The sequence below is a fragment of the Tachyglossus aculeatus genome, chromosome 25 (genome assembly GCF_015852505.1).
Source record: "Tachyglossus aculeatus isolate mTacAcu1 chromosome 25, mTacAcu1.pri, whole genome shotgun sequence".
Classification (NCBI taxonomy): Eukaryota; Metazoa; Chordata; class Mammalia; order Monotremata; family Tachyglossidae; genus Tachyglossus; species Tachyglossus aculeatus.
In genome coordinates this window covers 4,012,869-4,035,471 of record NC_052090.1, presented here as the reverse complement: position 1 = coordinate 4,035,471, position 22,603 = coordinate 4,012,869, and the positions used below count along the sequence as shown (strand labels likewise).

Here is a 22,603-nt window from a genome sequence, read left to right as displayed (position 1 = left end):
CAGAGAAGAGCATAGCGGAAACTTAAACTTTTCTTCATTTTTCCACATTCTTTCAAGTGATTACTGAATATTTGAGGTAGATGGGGAAATAGGAGCACATTTCACAGCGGTTGGAAGGCGAATTCCAGTGTTTACAGACCGTCCTCACAGGCACACACAACATATAGAGACGGTCCCTACCCAGCGACGGGCTCACAGTCTAGAAGGGGGAGACAGACAACAAAACGAAACATGTAGACAGGTGTCAAGTCATCAGAACAAATAGAATTAAAGCTAAGTGCGCAACATTAACAAAATAAATAGAATAGTAAATATGTACAAGTAAAATAAATAGAGTAATAAATCTGTACAGACATATATACAGGTGCTGTGGGGAGGGGAAAGAGGTAGGGCAGAGGGGATGGGGCGGGGGAGAGGAAGGAGGGGGCTCAGTCAGGGAAGGCCTCCTGGAGGAGGTGAGCTCTCAGTAGGGCTTTGAAGGGAGGAAGAGTGGCATAAGGGACCCTCTCCTCAACTGATTTCAGGCAGGGAAGCCCTGTGACCTGTCTTATTCCTGGAGGAGTAAAGGATCCGGGGTGGGGGAAAGCAATTGCAGCTAGCCACTGACAGTTTTGCAGTTCATCAGTCAAACAGTGGTATTCATTACGTCCATATTGTGTGCTGAGCACTGTACTAAGCACCTGGGAAAGTGCAGTGCAACAGAATTGGTGATATGATCCCTGTGTCTGCAGAGGAAGCTTAGCCTACACGCCCAGACAGACTTTAAAGTAGATTAGGGATAGGGGAAGTAGAGTTTAAGAATATTTAAGTAAATGCCGTGAGGTCGGGGTGAATATCAAAATGGTTAGGGATGCGCAAACCAAGGGCAGAGTCATCATCATCATCATCAATCGTATTTATTGAGCGCTTACTATGTGCAGAGCACTGTACTAAGCGCTTGGGAAGTACAAATTGGCAACATATAGAGACAGTCCCTACCCAACAGTGGGCTCACAGTCTAAAAGGGGGAGACAGAGAACAAAACCAAACATACTAACAAAATAAAATAAATAGGATAGATATGTACAAGTAAAATAGAGTAATAAATATGTACAGCCATATATACATATATACAGGTGCTGTGGGGAAGGGAAGGAGGTAAGATGGGGGGGATGGAGAGGGGGACGAGGGGGAGAGGAAGGAAGGGGCTCAGAGGGCTCAGAGTCGACACAGAGGGGCGGGTGGAGAGGGGAAATTCAGGGAAGGCCTCATGGAGGAGATGTGCTCTTACGGCGTGTTCGTTAGACCCCCACGACAACCCCCTCACACATAGTTAGCGTTTGTTGGTCTGTTGTGAAGGTGATGTGGCTCAGTGGAAAGAGCATGGGCTTTGGAGTCAGAGATCATGGGTTCAAATCCCGGCTCTGCCACTTGTCAGCTGTGTGACTTGGGGCAAGTCACTTCACTTCTCTGGGCCTCAGTTACCTCATCTGTCAAACGGGGATTAAGACTGAGCCCCATGTGGGGCAACCTGATCACCTTGTCACCTCCCCAGCGCTTAGAACAGTGATTTGCTGTTTAAGTGCTTAATAAATGTCATTGTTATTGTTATTATTATTATTATCCCTATATCGATAATACAGGGCAGGTGAAGCTTCAGTGGAAGTGGACCCTTCCTCGCGGATGGGACACCTGTGCTCACGTCCTGTGGTTGATCTCCTTGTTCCAGCTCACGCTACTTCTGCCCCATGCTGTTCACGGTTTAATCACATCTTAGTAAACTCAGTCACTTCGGTCTGGACTTACTGTGTCTGTGAGCTCAGTCTCTTAGGCGTGAGGGCCACGTTCACATTCTCCTTTGTTTTTTTTTAATGGTATTTATTAAGCATTTACTCCATGCCAGGCAGTTTTTTAAGCACTGGGGTAGGTACAAGCCACTCACATTGGACACAGTCCATGTTCATTCATTCAGTCATATTTGAGTGCTTACTGTGTGCAAAGCACTGTACTAAGCGCTTGGGAGAGTACAATATAACAACAAGCAGACCCATTCCTGCCCACAAGGAGCTTACAGTCTTAATCCCCGTTTTACAGACGAGGTTACAGAGGCACAGAGAATTTAAATGACTTGCCCAGGGTCACGCAGCAGGCAAGTGGTGGGATTAGAACCCAGGTCCTTTATTGTAATAAGAAGAGCCCTCTTCTTGAGTACGTTACTTCTGTGCACATAAGCATTTATCCTTTTCAGCCAGGTTTGATAACGACTTGTTTTGTTTTGCTGTCTGTCTCTCCCTTCTAGAGTGTGAGCCCCTTGTTGGGTAGGGACTATCTCTATATGTTGCCAAATTGTACTTTCCAGGTGCTTAGTACAGTGCTGTGCACACAGTCAGCGCTCAGTAAATACGATAAAATGAATGACGGTTCCTCCTGGATGCTTTTCCATGCATTCATTTTCACTCATGCAGCATTCATGCAGCATTCTCCCCCGTCCCCCTCTCCATCCCCCCATCTTACCTCCCTCCCTTCCCCACAGCACCTGTATATATGTATATATGTTTGTACATATTTTTTTACTCTATTTATTTAATTTATTTGTACATATCTATTCTATTTATTTTGTTTAGTATGTTTGGTTTTGTTCTCTGTCTCCCCCTTTTAGACTGTGAGCCCACTGTTGGGTAGGGACTGTCTCTGTATGTTGCCAATTTGTACTTCCCAAGCGCTTAGTACAGTGCTCTGCACATAGTAAGCGCTCAATAAATACAATTGATGATGATGATGATTCTTCTTCATTTAGCAATTTAATTTCAGAGGATTTAAAGGACAAAATTTTTTAGCACCGATACAATTTTGAGGCAACCTCCATGATGACAAAATAAATAATGCCGTACGTTCCTAAGGCAGAGGCATTTTCACACAGTTTACTGCTCAATAAGCACTGTTGATTGGTATGCAATTCTACGGGAGAATCATTGACAGTTCATTCGTTATCTGACAGCCCCACCTCAGCCAGAGCTAAAGTTGGGAAGAATTTCCAAGCTCCCTCACCATCATCATCATCATCATCATCATCATCAATCGTATTTATTGAGCGCTTACTGTGTCACCACCAAGGAAGTCCATTTTCACTGGGTTCCTGAGGCCTTTGACACCCTCTCATCTTTAACCCTCCGCCCCCCAATCCATTTGGCCCATCCAATTTCACTTTGGAAAATTCCACCCCCTGAAAGCTGAGGATGGATGAGAACGCTAGCATTGGGATGGGGAGATTAGAAGAGGCAAGTTCGTTCTACATAAATTCAAGCAGAAGAATGTGGAGAGAAGGAGAAGCGATTGTGGTGTGAAGAGGGAATGGGATGTAGAAGGAAAAGTAAATTAATTGAGACCACTTCTGTCAACCTCCGGGTTTTGACGCTAGTCTTAGGAAAGAAATATACTATTGGCCCACTGTTGGGTAGGGACCATCTCTATATGTTGCCAACTTGTACTTCCCAAGCGCTTACTACAGTGCTCTGCAATCAATCAATCCTATTTATTGAGCGCTTACTGTGTGCAGAGCACTGTACGAAGCGCTTGGGAAGTACACATTGGCAACATATAGAGACAGGGGGAGACAGAACAAAACCAAACCTACTAACAGAATAAAATAAGTAGAATAGATATGTACAAGTAAAATAAATAGAGTAATAAATATGTACAAACATATATACAGGTGCTGTGGGGAAGGGAAGGAGGTAAGATGAGGGGGATGGAGGGGGGACGAGGGGGAGAGGAAGGAAGGGGGTCAATCTGGGAAGGCCTCCTGGAGGAGGTGAGCTCTCAGTAGGGCCTCTGCACACAGTAAGCGCTCAATAAATACGATTGATTGACAGTAAGTGCTCAATAAATACAATTGATTGATTGGGAAAGCGACATTGCCATAGTGAAACAACTGTGAGCCTGGGAGACAGAGGAACTAATCCCAGCTCTGTCACTTGTCTGCTGTGCGACTTCGGGTAAATCACTTAACTTGTCTGTGCCCCGGTTTCCTCATCTGCAAATTGGGGATTAAATCCCGCTCCCTCCTTCTTACACTTGAGCCCCATGTGGACTCTGTCCAACCTAATTGTCTTTTCTACCCCAGTGCTTGGCATAAAACAAGCGCTTAAGTGCCATCATTTTATAAGTTCTTACTGCAGCTTTCTGAGTTTTCATTTTTCCAGTTTTCATCCCGGCTCCACCACAAGTCTGCTGTGTGACCTTGGGCAAGTCACTTAACTTCTCTGAGCCTCAGTTCCCTCATCTGTAAAAATGGGGATTAAGACTGTGAGCCCCACGTGGGACAACTTGATCACATTGTATCCCCCCCAGCGCTTAGAACAGTGCTTTGCACATAGTAAGCGCTTAACAAATGCCATTATTATTATTATTATTTAACCAGTCATAATTTCTTTTTTTTTAATCCTTATCTACATACATATTCCAAGGTTCAGTTAATTTTTGAAACACCCAATCCAGTTCTGGGAACTCAGATGCTCAGGTAATCTTATTGCTGCTGATAGAGAATCTGGAGAAGTATTATCCAAACTGAGGGTTTAGGTAATCTAGAAATAATTGCTTAACCTTACTCTGCCTGTTTTGTAAGAATTATAATGATGGTAGCATTTATTAAACACTTTACTATGTGCTTGAGACTAGGGTAGGTATAAGGTTAGCAAATCAGATACAGTCCCTGTTCCACACAGGGCTTCCAGTCTCTCTCAACCCCATTTTTTAGAGGAGGAAACTGAGGCTCTGAGAGGTTCAGTGACGTGCCCATGGTCACAGCAACCCATTGACAAAATTGAGTTTGGAATGTGGGTCTCCTTTTTATTTTTTTTTTTAAATGGTATTTGTTAAGTGCCTACTGTGTGCCAGGCACTGTACTAAGCTCTGGGATGGATAAAAGATAATCGGGTTGGGCACAGTCCATGTCCCACATGGTGCTCAGAGTCGTAATCCCCATTTTACAGATGAGATAACTGAGGCACAGAGAAGGGGCAGCGTAGCTTAGTGGCTAGAGCACAGACCTGGGAATCCTAAGGAACTGGGTTGTAATCCTGGTTCTGCCACTTGTCTGCTGTGTGACCTTGGGCAAGTCACTTCTATGCCTCAGTTACCTCATCTGTTAAATGGGAATTAAGACTGTGAGCTCCATGTAGGAGAGGGACTGTGCCCAACCTGCTCAACTCTTATCTACCTCAGTGCTTAGTACAGTGTGTGGCACTTAGTAAGCTCCTAAATACTATTTAAAAACCAGAGAAGTGGTGGAGCCAGGATTAGAACCCAGGTCCTCTGACTCCCAAACTCACACTCTTTCCACTAGGCCACGCTGCCTTGTTTCTGTAAAGCGCTTAGTACAGTGCTCTGCACACAGTAAGCGCTCAATAAATAAGAATGAACGAATGAATCCCCCCACCTTACCTCCTTCCCCCCCCACAGCACCTGTATATATGTATATGTTTGTATGTATTTATTACTCTATTTTATTTGTACATATTTATTCTATTTATTTTATTTTGTTAATATGTTTTGTTGTCTCCCCCTTCTAGACTGTGAGCCCACTGTTGGGTAGGGACCCTCTCTATATGTTGCCAACTTGCTTTGCACATAGTAAGCGCTTAACAAATGCCATCATTATTATTATTAAATATGATTGAATCGAATGAATGTAAATATGAGAATCCCAGTCCCAGAACCCGTTTTTCCCTGGATGAGACTCAATCAACAGTGTGCGGTTGCGACACTTGGATTTAGTTGGGAAAAAATTACGGGAATTATTCGTAGTAATTCTAATTTCATTCAGAGATTCCATCCAAGTTGAGAGTATTAGTTTAGTCCCGTCCTGCAGGTTAATTCTAGGCTGTTTATTGGGTTTTTTTTTTGTCATCAGTGTATCTCATAGTGGTATGAGAGCGATTTCCATTGCATGCCTGTCACAGAGCCTTGATCGCTTCCTTGGCTGCGGGGTGCTGCCATTCCCCTAAAGCAGCTGGAGGTTAATAATCATTACCCCATGTCCCTCTTCTGTGGAGGAGAGAGTCTGAGAGCATGAAATCCATGAGGACTTTTGGCTTTTGCTCCTGACTTCATCACCTCAGATTAAATATTTGAGGACCGATAATTTATTCCTCTAAGCATTGAGGTGTGTGTTTGGGAAAATTGAGCTGATTTATCCACTAAGATATACCCGTTGAGATTGGAATTATGGAGCAATGTTTATTTATGATGTAAAAAATGATCTCCTATAGACATGTTTGCCCTCTTAAAATGAAGAGAGAACTCCTTGATTCAGGTTCTGAATTAAGAAAACCTGCTTTCAGTGCCGCTTAGTTGAATCCCAATTTTTTGCACGTGGACATGAAGTTCTCTGAAAGTTGGCTGAGCTTTTTGTTTTAAATTGGAACAGAGTTCAGAGATCCTTAGGGGAAAATCCAGACCGGGTTGGCGAACGGCAAAATATCCGCTCTCTTAGTTTTTCCCTCTCTTATCATCATCAATCGTATTTATTGAGCGCTTACTGTGTGCAGAGCACTGTACTAAGCGCTTAAGCCACCCCAATGGCTCAGTGGTGAAGAGCCAGACTGGAGTTTAATCAGAATGGTTATTTCAATATTTGTAACTAAACGTGACTGAAAAAGGAATTCATCACCCGGAAAAAGATGTATTATAGGAAGTAATTATGGGGCGCTGATCTTCTCTCCACTGTCACTCTTGGGGTAGAGAATTATTACTTGTGGAAAGTTATTTCTTGTACAATAATGGAAAATTCTGATTTGCTCTTGGTTGGCCAGGTGGAAGAGATTAGAGAGATGGTAGATAACGACTTGGGATTCCAGCAGGCTCCTCTCATGTGTACCTCCCGGACGAAGACCCTGCTGTTTATCTCTAACGACAAAAAAGTAGTTGGCTGCTTAATTGCAGAACATATCCAGTGGGTAAGTCCTACTTCGTAATTCAGTGTCCAGTAGGCTCTATCATGCTCCTTCATTTAGATTAATTTAGAATAATGGTATGTGTTAAGTGCTTACTGTGTGCCAAGCACTGTACTAAATCTTGGGGTAGAAACAAATTAATCAAGTCAAACACCGCGTCCCTGCCCCACCTGAGGTTCCCATTCTAAGTGGGAGAGAGAACACGTGTTGAGTCCCCCGTTTTACAGATGAGGAAAATCATCATCATCATCAATCGTATTTATTGAGCGCTTACTATGTGCAGAGCACTGTACTAAGCGCTTGGGAAGTACAAATTGGTAACATATAGAGACAGTCCCTACCCAACAGTGGGCTCACAGTGTAAAAGGGGGAGACAGAGAACAAAACCACACATACTAACAAAATAAAATAAATAGAATAGATATGTACAAGTAAAATAGAGTAATAAATACGTACAAACATATATACATATAAAATGAGGCTTAGTGAAGCAGCGTGGCTCAGTGGAAAGAGCACGGGCTTTGGAGTCAGAGGTCATGGGTTCGAATCTGGACTCCGCCACATGTCTGCTGTGTGACTGACCTTGGGCAAGTCACGTAACTTCTCTGAGCCTCAGTTACCTCATCTGTAAAATGGGGATTAAGACTGTGAGCCCCACATGGGACAACTTAATCACCTTGTATCCCCCCCAGCGCTTAGAACAGTGCTCGGCGCATAGTAAGCACTTAACAAATGCCATTATTATTATTATTATTATTAAATGACTGGCCCAAAGTCACCCAGCAGGCGAGTGGCAGAGTCAGGATTAGAACCCAGGTCCTCCAACTCCCAGGCCCGCGCTCTTTCCACTAGGCCAGGCTGCTCTCGTGGGCAGGGAATGTGTCTACCAACTCTGTTCATTCATTCAGTCGTATTTATTGAGCGCTTACTGTGTGCAGAGCACTGTACTAAGCGCTTGCAAAGTACAATTCAGCATCAAATAGAGACAGTCCCTACCCAACAGAGGGCTCACAGTCTAGAAGGGGGGACTGTATTGCACTCTCCCTAGTGCTTAGTACAGTGGTGGAGACATAGTAAGTGCTCAATAAATGCAACCGATGGATTCTCCAGTCTGCCCATTTCATTGCAAAATAACTACGCAACCATTCCAGCTCTGCCGAAAGATGTGACCTGAGCCAAATTTCCCCATCCTGGATAAACTGAACAGCTGCTCGTTAATCTTCACCTCTGACCCTGTAGGGCTATCGAGTAATAGAAGAGAAAATTCCCGATATCAACACGGAGAAAGAGAAAGTCATCTTTGAGCGGCAGAAGGCCTGGTGCTGCTCCACGTCTCCCGAGCCTGCAATCTGTGGGATTAGTCGGATCTGGGTATTCAGCATGATGCGTCGGAAGAAAATTGCTTCTCGGATGATTGAATGCCTGAGGTAATTTTGAAGTAAGACTATTAAAGCTGCGGTTTCATTTGAATAATTGGAGATTTCAGCACGTCAAATCATAAAGGTGTGGGGGGGGGGGGGGGATCGAATATATTTTGAAGAAGTGAATACGTTTGACATCAAGAGGAGGCTTCTCAGATGTTCTTCGCTTCAGAAAGCAGAAGCTTAGCGAACGGTTGCGAGGGACTCAGAAATGGCATAAAAAGCCATCCGGCGTGACGCATATTGCCCCTACTTCCTGAAAATTTACAGTTGCTTAACTGCTTTTAGACTGATGGGTAGGGACTGTCTCTGTATGTTGCCAATTTGTACTTCCCAAGCGCTTAGTACAGTGCTCTGCACATAGTAAGCACTCAGTAAATACAATTGATTGATTGCTGCCTTATCTTCTACTCCCACTATACTTGGCGCATTTGTATTCTTTTTCCCAGCACTTAATACCGTGTTCTGTGCAGAGTAATAATAATAACTGTGGTATGTGCTAAGCACTTAGTAGGTGCCAGGCACTGTACTAAGCGCTGGGGTAGATACAAAGGTAATTGGGTTGGACAGAGTCCCTGTCCCACATTGGGCTCCCAGTCTTAATCCCCATTTTCCAGATGAGGTAACTGTGGCACAGAGAATTAAAGCGACTTACCCAAGGTCACACAGCAGACGAGTGGGGGAGGCGGGATTAGAACCCACGTCCTTTTGATTCCCAGGCCCGTGCGCTATCCACTAGGCCATGCTGCTTCTCTCAGACTAAGCTTAGCTTAGTACTTTTACTACTACTAATAATAATGATGGCATTTATCAAGCGCTTACTATGTGCAAAGCACTGTTTTTGCTACCATTCCTGCACACCCTCGGTCTCGATCCCCAGAAGTGAAACCGGGATCAATTCGTGTGCTATGTCCTGGACCCCTATTTGATTGACAGTTTTATTAAATCATCAATCGTATTTATTGAGCGCTTACTATGTGCAGAGCACTGTACTAAGCGCTTGGGAAGTACAAATTGGCAACATATAGAGACAGTCCCTACCCAACAGTGGGCTCACAGTCTAAATGGGGGAGACAGAGAACAAAACCAAACATACTAACAAAATAAAATAAATAGAATAGATAGGTACAAATACAAATTAACTTGGAGGACTATCAGAATCCTGATTCCCCCCGAGAATAGCCAGGAGACGCTGGAGTGCTAAGAGATCTGACCAGGGCCTTTCTCTTGACTCTGTACGAGACTTTTGAGCAGCTATGAAAGGGGGGACTCAACGATATAATATTTGCAAGCAATAACATGGGCCTGGGTCAGCGCTTAGAACGGTGCTCAGCGCTTAGAACAGTGCTTTGCACACAGTTAGCGCTTAGTAAATGCCATCATAATACATGAGGAGGAGGAGCAGTGTGGCTTTTAGACTGTGAGCCCACTGTTGGGTAGGGACTGTCTCTATATGTTGCCAATTTGTACTTCCCAAGCGTTTAGTACGGTGCTCTGCACATAGTAAGCGCTCAATAAATACGATTGATGATGATGATGATGTGGCTCAGTGGAAAAAGCCCAGGCTTGGGAATCAGAGGTCATGGGTTCGAATCCCGGCTCCACCGCTTGTCAGCTGTGTGACTTTGGGCAAGCCACTTTACTTCTCTGTGCCTCACTTCCCTCATCTGTAAAATGGGGATTAAGACTGTGAGCCCCATGTGGGACAACCTTGGATCCCCTCAGCGCTTAGAACAGTGCTTGGCACATAATAAGCATGTAACAAATGCCATTCATTCATTCAATCGTGTTTATTGAGCGCTTACTGTGTGCAGAGCACTGGACTAAGCGCTGGCTCTTCCAGTTGCTTGCTGTATGATCATGGGCAAGTTACTTCACTTCTCTGTGCCAGTTTCTCTAAGTGTAAAATGGGGGTTCAAAACCTATTCTCTCTCCTACTTGGACTGTGAGCCCCAGCTCTTAGTACAGCATTTGACATATAGTGCTTTAAAAAACAAAAAAAAAAAAACCAGAAAGAGGTATCTTGACTCAGAAGGTTGGAGTTGAGAGAAAACTGGAAAATTTACCCTTCTTTGCCCATCTTTATCCTTAGTAGTAGTTGTAATAATAATAATAATGATGGCATTTATTAAGCGCTTACTATGTGCAAAGCACTGTTCTAAGCACTGGGGAGGTTACAAGGTGATCAGGTTGTCCCTCAGGGAGCTCACAGTCTTAATCCTCATTTTACAGATGAGGGAACTGAGGCACAGAGAAGGTAAGTGACTTGTCCAGAGTCACACAGCTGACAATTGGCAGAGCTGGGATTTGAACCCATGACCTCGGACTCCAAAGCCCGGGCTCTTTCCACTGAGCCACGCTCAGCCACGTAGTAAGCACTGTAGTGAGCACTGGGTAAAAGTGTACAGATGGGAATTAGACATGAACCCTGTCCCTTGAGGGGCTCACGGTCTGTGGATAAAGATGCGATGGGGTTGGGGACCGGGAGGACTGGAGACAGACACATCAGGAGCAGTGAAATGCTCAAATGGTAAAAACAGCAATAAGGGGCCAAGATAAAACACAGCACACTTGCCTACCGCAGCAGACGACCAGTGACTTGCAGAGAGGTGTAGGAAAAAGTGGCAGAGTAGTGGATGACTTTTTCACCCAAAATAATAGATGACTTTTTCACCTGAATCATTAGATTTTGTGGGGTTTGGCTTAGATTCAGGGCCCTCTTGATTTGGGAGCAATTCGGAGCAAACTTTTTAGTGAGTGTGATATCACATAAACGTCCTGAATTGCCTCCTAAATCTTCGGGCAACCGTGATTTAACCTGGTAAATCAGTCAGTCGTATTTATTGAGCGCTTACTGTGCGCAGAGCACTTTACTAAACGCTCGGGAGAGTACAATATAACAATAGAGAAGCAGCACGGCTTACTGGACAGACTGCAGGTGTGGGAGTTGGAAGGTCATGGGTTCTAATGCTGACTCTGCCGTTTGCTGTTGTGACTTTGGGCAGGTCACTTCACTTCTCTGTGCCTGTAAAATGGGGATTGAGACCGTGGGGATTGAGTCTAACCCGATTTGCTTGTATTCGCCCCATTGCTTAATACAGTACCTGGCACTTAGCAAATACCGTAAGAATTATTATTAAGGAGACACATTCCCTGGCCACAGCAGGCTTACAGTCTAGAGACGGGTTTACAGTTTAGCAACTGCGCATCCCAAGTGGTCATTTCCCATTATTCAGGTCCACACCAAATTCTCCCGTTTCAAAAACTGCTTGGGGAATGTTTCCTGCTGACCGTTGCTACCGTTTCCCACTCAGCAGCAGCACTTCCTTCAGTGTGGACAAAATCCAGGAAGGGTCACCTGGTAGAGGAGATTGAAACTCCATTATTTCAATGAGGTTTTGGACGATACTTGAGTTAATTTATCCGTGCCCCCCTCATTCGCCTTCATCATGATTTAAAAGAACTTGTTCAGTTTGCTTAAGAGTAGTGGGTGGGATGAGGAGATACATAAAATGGGGTGAGTTAGTGGAGAGTCTTGAATGGTGAGGAGTCTTCTGCATGGAAGTAATAGTAATGGTGCTTACTAGGTGCAGTACACTGTAATAAGCACGTGAAAAGTACTAAACAAGTGACAAGTAGGAGGCTGAGCTGGGGGGAAACAGACAATTATGACAGAGTAGTCAAAATGAACAGTTGAATGTACACCTACCTGCAACTGAATAAATACCTACATGAATAGGTACAGTCATTCATTCAGTCGTATTTATTAAGCACTTACTTTGTGCAGAGCACTGTACTAAGCGCTTGGAAAGTACAATTTGGCAACAAATAGAGACAATCCCTACCCAACGGGCTCACAGTCTAGAAGGGGGGAGACAGCCAGCAAAACAAAGCAAGCGAACAGGCATCAATAGCATCAGGGTAAATTGAATTATAGATATGTACACATCTAATAAAATAAGTACGTACATATATATACACAAGTGCTGTGGGGCGGGGAGGGGTGTAAAGCAGAGGAAGGGAGCAGGGGCGATGGGGAGGGGACGAGGAGCAGAAGAAAAGGCGGGGTTCATAATCAGTTGAGGTGACTAATGGGGGCTGGAAATGAATTGGGAAGGCTTGTTGAAGGAGGTGGGATTGCAGAAGGGATTTGAATATGGGGAGAGTGGTGGTCTGCTGGGTTTGGGGAGGTAGGGAATTCTCAGCCATGGCAACAGTGTGTTTGAGGGGACGGAGGCGGAGACTCGAAAAAGACGTGCTGGTAGGAGGTTGCAGAAAGAAATGGGACCCCACTGTGGGGTTTTGAAACACGGAAAGCTATGCTGAGCAAGGCCGGGGCTCGAGAGGTAGATTTGGGGAGTCGTCGTCACGTAGGTCGTAGCTGAAGCCACGGGTGAATGAGCTCCCTGAGAGGGGTGAATGTCATAATAATAATTATGAGAAGCAGCGTGGCTCAATGGAAAGAGCCTGGGCTTTGGAGTCAGAGGTCATGGGTTCGAATCCCGGCTCCGCCAATTGTCAGCCGTGTGACTTTGGGCAAGTCATTTGTATATATGTATATATGTTTGTGCATATTTATAGAGGCAGCGTGGCTCAGTGGAGAGAGCCCGGGCTTTGGAATCAGAGGCCATGGGTTCGAATTCCGGCTCCGCCACGTCTGCTGTGTGACCTCGGGCAAGTCACTTAACTTCTCTGAGCCTCAGTTACCTCATCTGTAAAATGGGGATTAAGACTGTGAGCCCCACATGGGACAACCTGATCACTTTGTATCCCCCCCAGCGCTTAGAACAGTGCTTTGCACATAGTAAGCACTTAACAAATGCCAGCATTATTATTATTATTATTATTATTATTATAATTGCAGTGTTGGTTAAGCGCTTACTATACACCAGACACCGTACTAAGTGCTGGGGTGGTTACAAGCAAATGAGTGAGAAGATTAGGGAACCCCAAACATTGGTGGAAAGCTCGGCAACCATTATAACCTCGTTTAAAAATGGAGCCCAATAAAATAAGCATTTGTAATATTTTGTTTTGGGAAACAGGTTGAATTGCCCAATGATTATTTTGATCCAGTTGTCTAAGCTGTGCCTTTTTTAAGAAAGAATGTGAAATAACATGATTCTTGTCTACCCTTTCCTTTTTTTCGTTTAAAAAAAAACCCAACAGGAGCAACTTTATATACGGTTCATATTTAAGTAAGGAAGAAATTGCTTTTTCTGACCCTACGCCTGATGGAAAACTCTTTGCAACACAGTACTGTGGCACCGGCCAGTTTTTGGTATACAATTTCATTAACGGACAAAACGTCACCTAAAGTGGAATTCTTCCCCAGAGGGACCCGAAGACACTGTCGCAAGACACGGATCGGTGGCTGATTTTGACCGGGAACTAGGGCCATTTTTCTTACAGCGAACTCAGGACTGGAAGGAACCGAGAGGTTGTTCCATTTTAATACCGTTGGAATCAATGCTGTTATAGCTGAATTTTGTTTTGTTTTTTAAAAGAAGATATTTTGTTTACAGAAGTTTATGATGGATGTATTTTATCTAGAGTTATTTAGACACGTTTACATGCAGCAGGTAACGGTTCATCGTGCACTGTAAACAAATGCAAAGACTCCGGTCTCAGTCGATGAGTATCTGTTGAAGTTCTTTATGCGGAGATATGCCAGCGGGGCTGGGGACGGTATCGTGGACGGTGGACCGGCCAGGCTGGTTTTTGTGCGCCGGCGTGTGAACTTCAAGCGGTCACCCTTCCCTGGGGAGAAAGTCAGGCCCGAATGGGTGGGCTAAAGGGGACAGTATTAGGGGTGGAAACGCAGGAGGGAGCGGACAAGTGCGGGCCATTTGTTTCCTTCCTCCTATTTCCTTTCTTCCTCCTTCCTGGGGGAGGGAGAGCTGCAGTTGGCCGGGATTCTGGAAATCCCGGGAGCCTGGCAGCAGAATTCAGTGGCCCCTCTTCGGCCAGAGTCCCGCCCACCGAGTCGCAAGAAGGAAAAACCTAGGCGGAAATTTTGCCAACTCCAGGGTTGTCTGGCAGCAGCCCTCCCGCGAGGCTTTAAAAGCACACGGGACTGAAGAGGGTTTTAAGCTAAACTTGAATTACCTGTGTTTGCTGTATCTTTCCCCCCCCTCCCCGAAATGCTGCACTGAGTATATCCCTTCATGAAGGGACTTCACTTTGATACTTGTCTATCCTTCACAATGCCCTCCACTTTTAAAGGGTTTATATGTCGAAATACTGCTGTGGCCTTTCTTGATCTGTATATAATGTAGAGTCAAAGAATAAAGTACTTGATAGTTTTTCTAAGCGATAACGTATTTTTGTTGACGTAGCCTAAGTGGGTCTTTTGAGGCGATCTCTAAAGGGGGAGACCGTACCTTTGTGAGCGACTGCCTAGGGGCTCCTCCTCTCTTCTTTGGGCAAGCCCAAGCTCTGACCTTTGTTGGTTATAGGGCCAACTGTGTCTCCTGCCATACTCTCATTTCTTCGACCAAAGAGTAGAGATTGGGTGAGTAACCTGATGGTTCTGTGGTCAGGCAGTTTTAATTTCCCCACCTGAATATGTCCACTTGTATCCCACGGAGAAAACTGCCTTGAAAGTCAGGCCTACAAAGGAGGCATAGTGGAGGAAAGATGTGGAAGAATCTGCAATCTATCAAAAGTTTGTATTGAAGCAGAGTGGTACTTCTTGAGCGCTTACTGTGTGCAGAGGACTGTACTGAGCGCTTGGGAGAAGGCAGGGCAATTGAGTTGGTAGACCCCTACCCATGTGAGTCAAAGATTTCGTAGCTGGTGCCACCACAGACCCTCATCAGGCCAGATATCCTTGGCCAGCCAAAATGTCCTTCTCTCCGTATCCTCCCAAGCAAATCCTAGTTTACAGCAGAGAGCCTCTTCTCCCTAACCTGAAGCTTCAGCTGCACCTTCTGAAGCAGCATGGCCTGGAAGAGGACCTGGATTCTAATCCCAGCTCTGCCGGTGGCTTGCTGTGTGACCCTGGGCAAGTCACTTAATAATAATAATAATGATAATAATGGCATTTATTAACCGCTTACTATGTGCAAAGCACTGTTCTTAACTTCTCTGTACCTCCGTTACCTCTACTGTAAAATGGGGATTCAATACTAGTCCTCCCTCCTACTTAAGGCTGTGAGCCCCATGTGTGTCCAGCCTGATTTGTACCTATCATAGCGCTTAGAACAGTGTTTGACACATAGTAAGGGCTTAACAAGTAGTAGTAATAATAATTATGGTATTTGTTAAGCTCTTACTTGGGGCCAAGAACTGTTCTAAGCGCTGGCGTAGACACAAAGTAATCAGGTTGTCCCATGTGGGGCTCACAGTCTTCATCCCCATTTTACAGATGAGGGAACTGAGGCACAGAGAAGTTGAGCGGCTTGCCCGAGGTCACAGAGCGGACAAGGGGCAGAGCTGAGATTAGAACCTGCGTCCCCTGACTTCCAAGCCTGTGCTCTTTCCACTGTGGCACAGAGAAACAGCGTGGCATAAAGTACCATAAAGCAAGCAAACAAACCTTCAGAGAGGTCATGGGTTCAAGTCCCAGCTCCACCACTTGTCAGCTGTGTGACTTTGGGCAAGTCACTTAACTTCTCTGTGCCCTCAGTTACCTCACCTGTGAAATGGGGATTAGGACTGTGAGCCCCACATGGGACAACCTGATTACCTTGTATCCTCCCCAGCACTTAGAACAGTGCTTTGCACATAGTAAGCGCTTAATAAATGCCATTATTATTATTATTATTGTTATTATTAAGTATACCGTGCATCCAAAAAGCTGGCTGCTCTCCCGCTGCCTCAGAGCTGAAGTTGAGATCCGTCAGGGCCTTGGCTAAAACAGCGTTCCGACTTTAGATTCCTTAGAACAATCCTGTGAGTTCACATCCTTGCCCCCCCAAAATAGGCTGGGAAGGTTTGGCCCGGGTTCAAATCCCAGCTCCGCCACTTAGCTGTGTGACTTTGGGCAAGTCACTTAACTTCTCTGTGCCTCTGTTACCTCATCTGTAAAATGGGGATTGTCTGTGAGCCCCACGTGGGACAACTTGATTACTGTGTATCTACCCCAGCACTTAGAACAATGCTTTGCACATAGTAAGCGCTTAATAAATGCCATCATTATTATTATTTGGCTCCACTGCCCAGTTCAGCACGGAGAAGCTAATTTCTTCATTATCGTAATAATAATAATTTAAGCACTTACTGTGTGCCAGGCACTGTACTAAGCTCTGGGGTAGGTGCAAGTTAATCGGGTTGGACACAGCCCCTGTCGCAGGTGGGGCTCACAATCTTAATCCCCATTTTACAGATGAGGGAACTGAGGCCCAGAGAAGTGAAGCAACTTGCTCAAGGTCACACAGCAGACAAGTGGCGGAGCAGGAATTAGAACCTGGGTCCCCCTGACTCTCAGGCCTGTGCTTTGTCCACTAATAATAATAATGATGATGGTATTAAGCGCTTACTATGTGCTGTTCTAAGCACTGGACGACATACAAAGTGATCACGTCCCACATGGGGCTCACAGTCTTCATCCTTATTTTACAGATGAGGTAACTGAGGCTCAGAGAAGTTAAATAACTTGCCCAAGGTCACACAGCAGACACGTGGGGGGGGGGGGAGTAGGATTTGAACCCATGACCTCTGACTCCGAAGCCCGTGCTCTTTCCACTGAGCCACGCTACTTCAGATCTGCTTAGCGGAGGTCTACCTCTGGGACTAATAGAATAGTGTTGGCCATAAATGGGTTTGCTAAGACTCAACACCCAGTTTTATGTCATCTTTGAAACCATTTCTCACATTTCATCTGTGGCGTCCTGGGAGACTAGGAGCAGACGTGGTCTGATATTCCTAAATCCAACAAAGGGGCATCTCTTTTTGGAGCAAAGATAGACCTGCAAGTCCACGATAGCACAAAACAGCATCCGGCCTGAAAAATGACCCTCTACTCGCAACCAAAAGTTAACATCTGTGGCGTCCTGGGAGACTAGGAGCGGATGTGGTCTGATATTCCTAAATCCAACAAAGGGGCATCTCTTTGGGGAGCAAAGATAGACCTGCAAGTCCACGATACCACAAAACAGCATCCGGCCTGAAAAATGACCCTCTACTCGCAACCAAAAGTTAACATCTGTGGCGTCCTGGGAGACTAGGAGCGGATGTGGTCTGATATTCCTAAATCCAACAAAGGGGCATCTCTTTTTGGAGCAAAGATAGACCTGCAAGTCCACGATACCACAAAACAGCATCCGGCCTGAAAAATGACCATCTACTTGCAACCAAAAGTTAACATCTGTGGCGTCCTGGGAGACTAGGAGCGGATGTGGTCTGATATTCCTAAATCCAACAAAGGGGCATCTCTTTTTGGAGCAACGATAGACCTGCAAGTCCACGATACCACAAAACAGCATCCGGCCTGAAAAATGACCATCTACTTGCAACCAAAAGTTAACATCTGTGGCGTCCTGGGAGACTAGGAGCGGATGTGGTCTGATATTCCTAAATCCAACAAAGGGGCATCTCTTTTTGGAGCAACGATAGACCTGCAAGTCCACGATACCACAAAACAGCATCCGGCCTGAAAAATGACCCTCTACTCGCAACCAAAAGTTAACATCTGTGGCGTCCTGGGAGACTAGGAGCAGATGTGGTCTGATATTCCTAAATCCAACAAAGGGACATCTCTTTTTGGAGCAAAGATAGACCTGCAAGTCTACGCTTGAAAAATGACCATCTACTTGCAACCAAAAGTTAACATCTGTGGCATCCTGGGAGACTAGGAGCAGATGGGTCTGATATTCCTAAATCCAACAAAGGTGCAAGTCTACGATAGCACAAAACAGCATCCAGCTTGAAAAATGACCATTTACTTGCAACCAAAAGTTAGCATTTGGCAGTGTGGATGGGACTTTTTTTTTGTTTAGGGCGTCACACAACTGAATAGCATTTCACCCTCAGTAGAATCATCAGATACAATCTGGAAGAGGGAATGCACAATAAATTTCAAGTTTAAAACGAACTCTTCAGGTAGTGAAATGCACCTGGGGGGAAAGCAATCCGGATTTTAACTGCATGATGAGCTGAGAGCCATCAGACAGTCCCGACTCGGCCATATTATTGACTGTTCCTAAATCAGTCTTAATGCCAAATATCAGGCCTCGTCAAGAAGGGGAGAGGGACCAAAAAAGGAGTCAGGGGGTGGTCACAATACTGCAGAACGCTTTCCTTCCTCTTTGAAGATGAGTCTGCTCTTGTTGCCTGAAAAGATCAGTGCAAAATCGACACAAAAACTGAGCTGAAGAGCCGCAAACATAACGTGGCCGAGGACCACAGATCAAAAAGAATAATAATTATGGTATTTGTTAAGCACTTACTATGTGCCAGGTACTGTACTAAGTGCTGGGGTGGAGAAAAGCAAATTGTCCAGTCCCACTTGACGCTCACACTCTCAATCCCCATTCTACAGATCATCATCATCGATCGTATTTATTGAGCGCTTACTGTGTGCAGAGCACTGTACTAAGCGCTTGGGAAGTACAAGTTGGCAACAAGCGCTTAGTACAGTGCTCTGCACATAGTAAGCGCTCAATAAATACGATTGATGATGATATAGAGACAGTCATCATCATCAATCGTATTTATTGAGCGCTTATGGTGTGCAGAGCACTGTACTAAGCGCTTGGGAAGTACAAGTTGGCAACAAGCGCTTAGTACAGTGCTCTGCACATAGTAAGCGCTCAATAAATACGATTGATGATGATATAGAGACAGTCATCATCATCAATCGTATTTATTGAGCGCTTACTGTGTGCAGAGCACTGTACTAAGCGCTTGGGAAGTACGAGTTGGCAACAAGCGCTTAGTACAGTGCTCTGCACATAGCGCTCAATAAATACGATTGATGATATAGAGACAGTCATCATCATCAATCGTATTTAGTGAGCGCTTACTGTGTGCAGAGCACTGTACTAAGCGCTTGGGAAGTACAAATTGGCAACATATAGAGACAGTCCCTACCCAACAGTGGGTAACAGGCCCAGAGAAGTTAAGGGACTCGCCCAAGGGCACACAGCAGACGTGGCAAAGCTTCTACTTTCTTATGGAAAGCAGCATGGCCTAGTGGAAAGAACACCGGCCTGGGAATCAGAGGATCTGGGTTCTAAACCACCCAGCTGCGCTGTGTCCATGGGCAAATTTCTTAATGTCTCTGTGCTTCAGAGTTTTGTCTCCTGTGAAATGGAGATTAAATTCAATTATTGAGAGCTTACTGTATGCAGAGCACGCTACTGAGTGCTTGGGAGAGAACAATACAGCAATAAACAGTCACATTCCCTTACAGTCAGGGGTGGGGGCACAGACATCAATACAAATACAATTACGGATATAATAATAATAATAATAATAATAGCATTTACATAAGTATTTACATAAGTGCTGTGGAAAGGGGGAAGAGCAAAAGGTTACGCAGAAGGGAGTGGGAGATGAGGAAAAGTGCTCCCTCCTCTTTAGACTGAACCCCAAGTGGGATTCAAGTGCATCCAACCTGATTATCTTGTTCCTCTGCCCCCCAGCACTTAAAACAGCACTTGACACGTAGTAAATTCTTAGCAAATACGGTACTTATTATTGTTATTATTAGTTATGATAAGCAGTAATAAGCAGATAGATTAGAGATAAGATTGCATTAGATATGATAAACAGATTAGATATAAACAGGAGAAGCAGCGTGGCTCGGTGGAAAAGAGCCTGGGCTTTGGAGTCAGAGGTCATGGGTTCAAATCCCGGCTCCACCAACTGTCAGCTGTGTGACTTTGGGCAAGTCACTTCACTTCTCTGGGCCTCAGTTCCCTCATCTGTAAAATGGGGATGAAGACTGTGAGCCCCCGTGGGACAACCTGATCACCTCGTAACTTCCCCAGCGCTTTGAACAGTGCTCGGCACATAGTAAGCGCTTAATAAATGCCATCATTATTATTATTATGGCATTCATAAAGGAGCAGCTCTTCATTCATTAATTCATTTGTATTTATCAAGTGCTTACTGTGTGCAGAGCACTGTACTAAGCGCTTGGGAAGTACAAGTTGGCAACATATAGAGACGGTCCCTACCCAGCAGTGGGTCATACTTGTTATTATTAGTTATGATAAGCAGCGATAAGCAGATTAGATATGATGATTGGATTAGATATGATAAACAGATTAGATTTAAGCAGAAGAAGCAGCGTGGCTCAGTGGCAAAGAGCGTGGGCTTTGGAGTCAGAGGTCATGGGTTCAAATCCCCGCTCCACCAACTGTCAGCTGTGTGACTTTGGGCAAGTCACTTAACTTCTCTGGGCCTCAGTTCCCTCATCTGTAAAATGGGGATGAAGACTGTGAGCCCCCGTGGGACCACCTGATCACCTTGTAACTTCCCCAGCGCTTAGAACAGTGCTTGGCACATAGTAAGCGCTTAATAAATGCCATCATTATTATTATTATGGCATTCATAAAGGAGCAGCTCTTCAGTCATTAATTCAATTGTATTAATCGAGCGCTTACTGTGTGCAGAGCACTGTACTAAGCGCTTGGGAAGTACAAGTCGGCAACATAGAGAGATGGTCCCTACCCAACAACGGGCTCAGTCTAGAAACCCCCACACACCAAACGTGTCTGTTGCAGTGGCCCGTCAGCACTTCAAGCTGGCCAAAATGTAGTGATAGAAGTAGTGGTAGCAATTATTGGAAAGGGAGCAAGTTCAGGGGAAGAGACCAAATCATCAAGGAGATGAGGAGAGCCTGAAAATATCCTAATTTGAAAAGCAGCGTGGCTCAGTGGCAAGAGCGCGGGCTTTGGAGTCAGAGGTCATGGGTTCAAATCCCAGCTCCACCAATTGCCCGCTGTGTGACTTTGGGCGAAGTCACAACTTCTCTGTGCCTCAGTTCCCTCATCTGGAAAATAGGGATGAAGACTGTGAGCCCCCCCGTGGGACAACCTGATCACCTTGTAACCTCCCCAGCGCTTAGAACAGTGCTTTGCACATAGTAAGCGCTTACTAAATGCCATTATTATTATTATTAATTTTCCAATTTAGAAAGACACGGGCCGACGACGTCATCCCCCGGGCCTGGAATGCCCTCCCTCTGCCCCTCCGCCAAGCTGGCTCTCTTCCTCCCTTCAAGGCCCTGCTGAAAGCTCCCCTCCTCCAGGAGGCCTTCCCAGACTGAGCCCCTTCCTTCCTCTCCCCCTCGTCCCCCTCTCCATCCCCCCATCTTACCTCCTTCCCTTCCCCACAGCACCTGTATATTTGTATATATGGTTGCACATATTTATTACTCTATTTATTTTACTTGTACATTTCTATCCTATTTATTTTATTTTGTTGGTATGTTTGGTTTTGTTCTCTGTCTCCCCCTTTTAGACTGTGAGCCCACTGTTGGGTAGGGACAGTCTCTATGTGTTGCCAATTTGTACTTCCCAAGGGCTTAGTACAGTGCTCTGCACATAGTAAGCGCTCAATAAATACGATTGATTGATTGATTGATTGATGGTGACATGATTCAGGCTTGCCAAGGATGTGGACGCGGTGAACCAAATTGTTGCTCACCAAATTCCACAGCACCAAGTCTTGGGACATCCTATCCAACTCAAAAGCGGGTGTTTCAAAAGGTTGCAAAGGAAGTGCAGATGGGAAACGTGCAAAGGTTCCAAGAGAAATCGACTAATTAAGCTTAGGAGGTTATTGGCTTCAAACTATGAAAACTATGAAGCAGCGTGGCCCAGTGGAAAGAGCACGGGCTTGGGAGTCAGAGGTCATGGGTTCAAATCCCAGCTCCGCCAATTGTCAGCTGTGTGACTTTGGGCAAGTCACTTCACTTCTCTGGGCCTCAGTGACCTCATCTGTAAAATGGGGATGAAGACTGTGAGCCCCACGTGGGACAACCTGATCACCTTGTATCCCCCCAGTGCTTAGAACAGTGCTTTGCACATAGTAAGCGCTTAACAAATACCATCATTATTGGCAGAATAAGGAAGTGAGGCTTTTCCGTAAAGGCCTGATAAAAACCAGGTTACTTTTCCTCAAGTGCCATGGTTGGAGGCTTTATTAGTATGACAAAAGTTTTGACCTTATATTATGAAGGACATCTCTCTCGATTTGAGTTTTGGTGGATAGGTGTGGCTGTCGCAATAGAGAATGATTTGTGTTAAAATCAATTTGGCTACAAATTGTAGATAAACTACCTTGGGGGAAGGAGGA

At 45.1% G+C, this 22,603-nt stretch overlaps 1 protein-coding gene across 2 annotated transcripts in view; it reads left to right on the top strand.

Moving 5' to 3' along the window:
- ESCO1 (establishment of sister chromatid cohesion N-acetyltransferase 1) overlaps window positions 1-14,660 on the top strand; it is a 61,017-nt gene extending 46,357 nt beyond the window's left edge. For both annotated transcript variants that reach the window (XM_038766605.1, XM_038766606.1), the window contains exons 9-11: window positions 6,792-6,935; window positions 8,172-8,359; window positions 13,523-14,660. In XM_038766605.1, the coding sequence (XP_038622533.1) occupies window positions 6,792-6,935; window positions 8,172-8,359; window positions 13,523-13,670 (480 nt within the window). In that variant the 3' untranslated portion in view covers window positions 13,671-14,660. The remainder of the gene's footprint in view (window positions 1-6,791; window positions 6,936-8,171; window positions 8,360-13,522) is intronic.
- The last annotated feature ends 7,943 nt before the right edge of the window (window positions 14,661-22,603 follow it).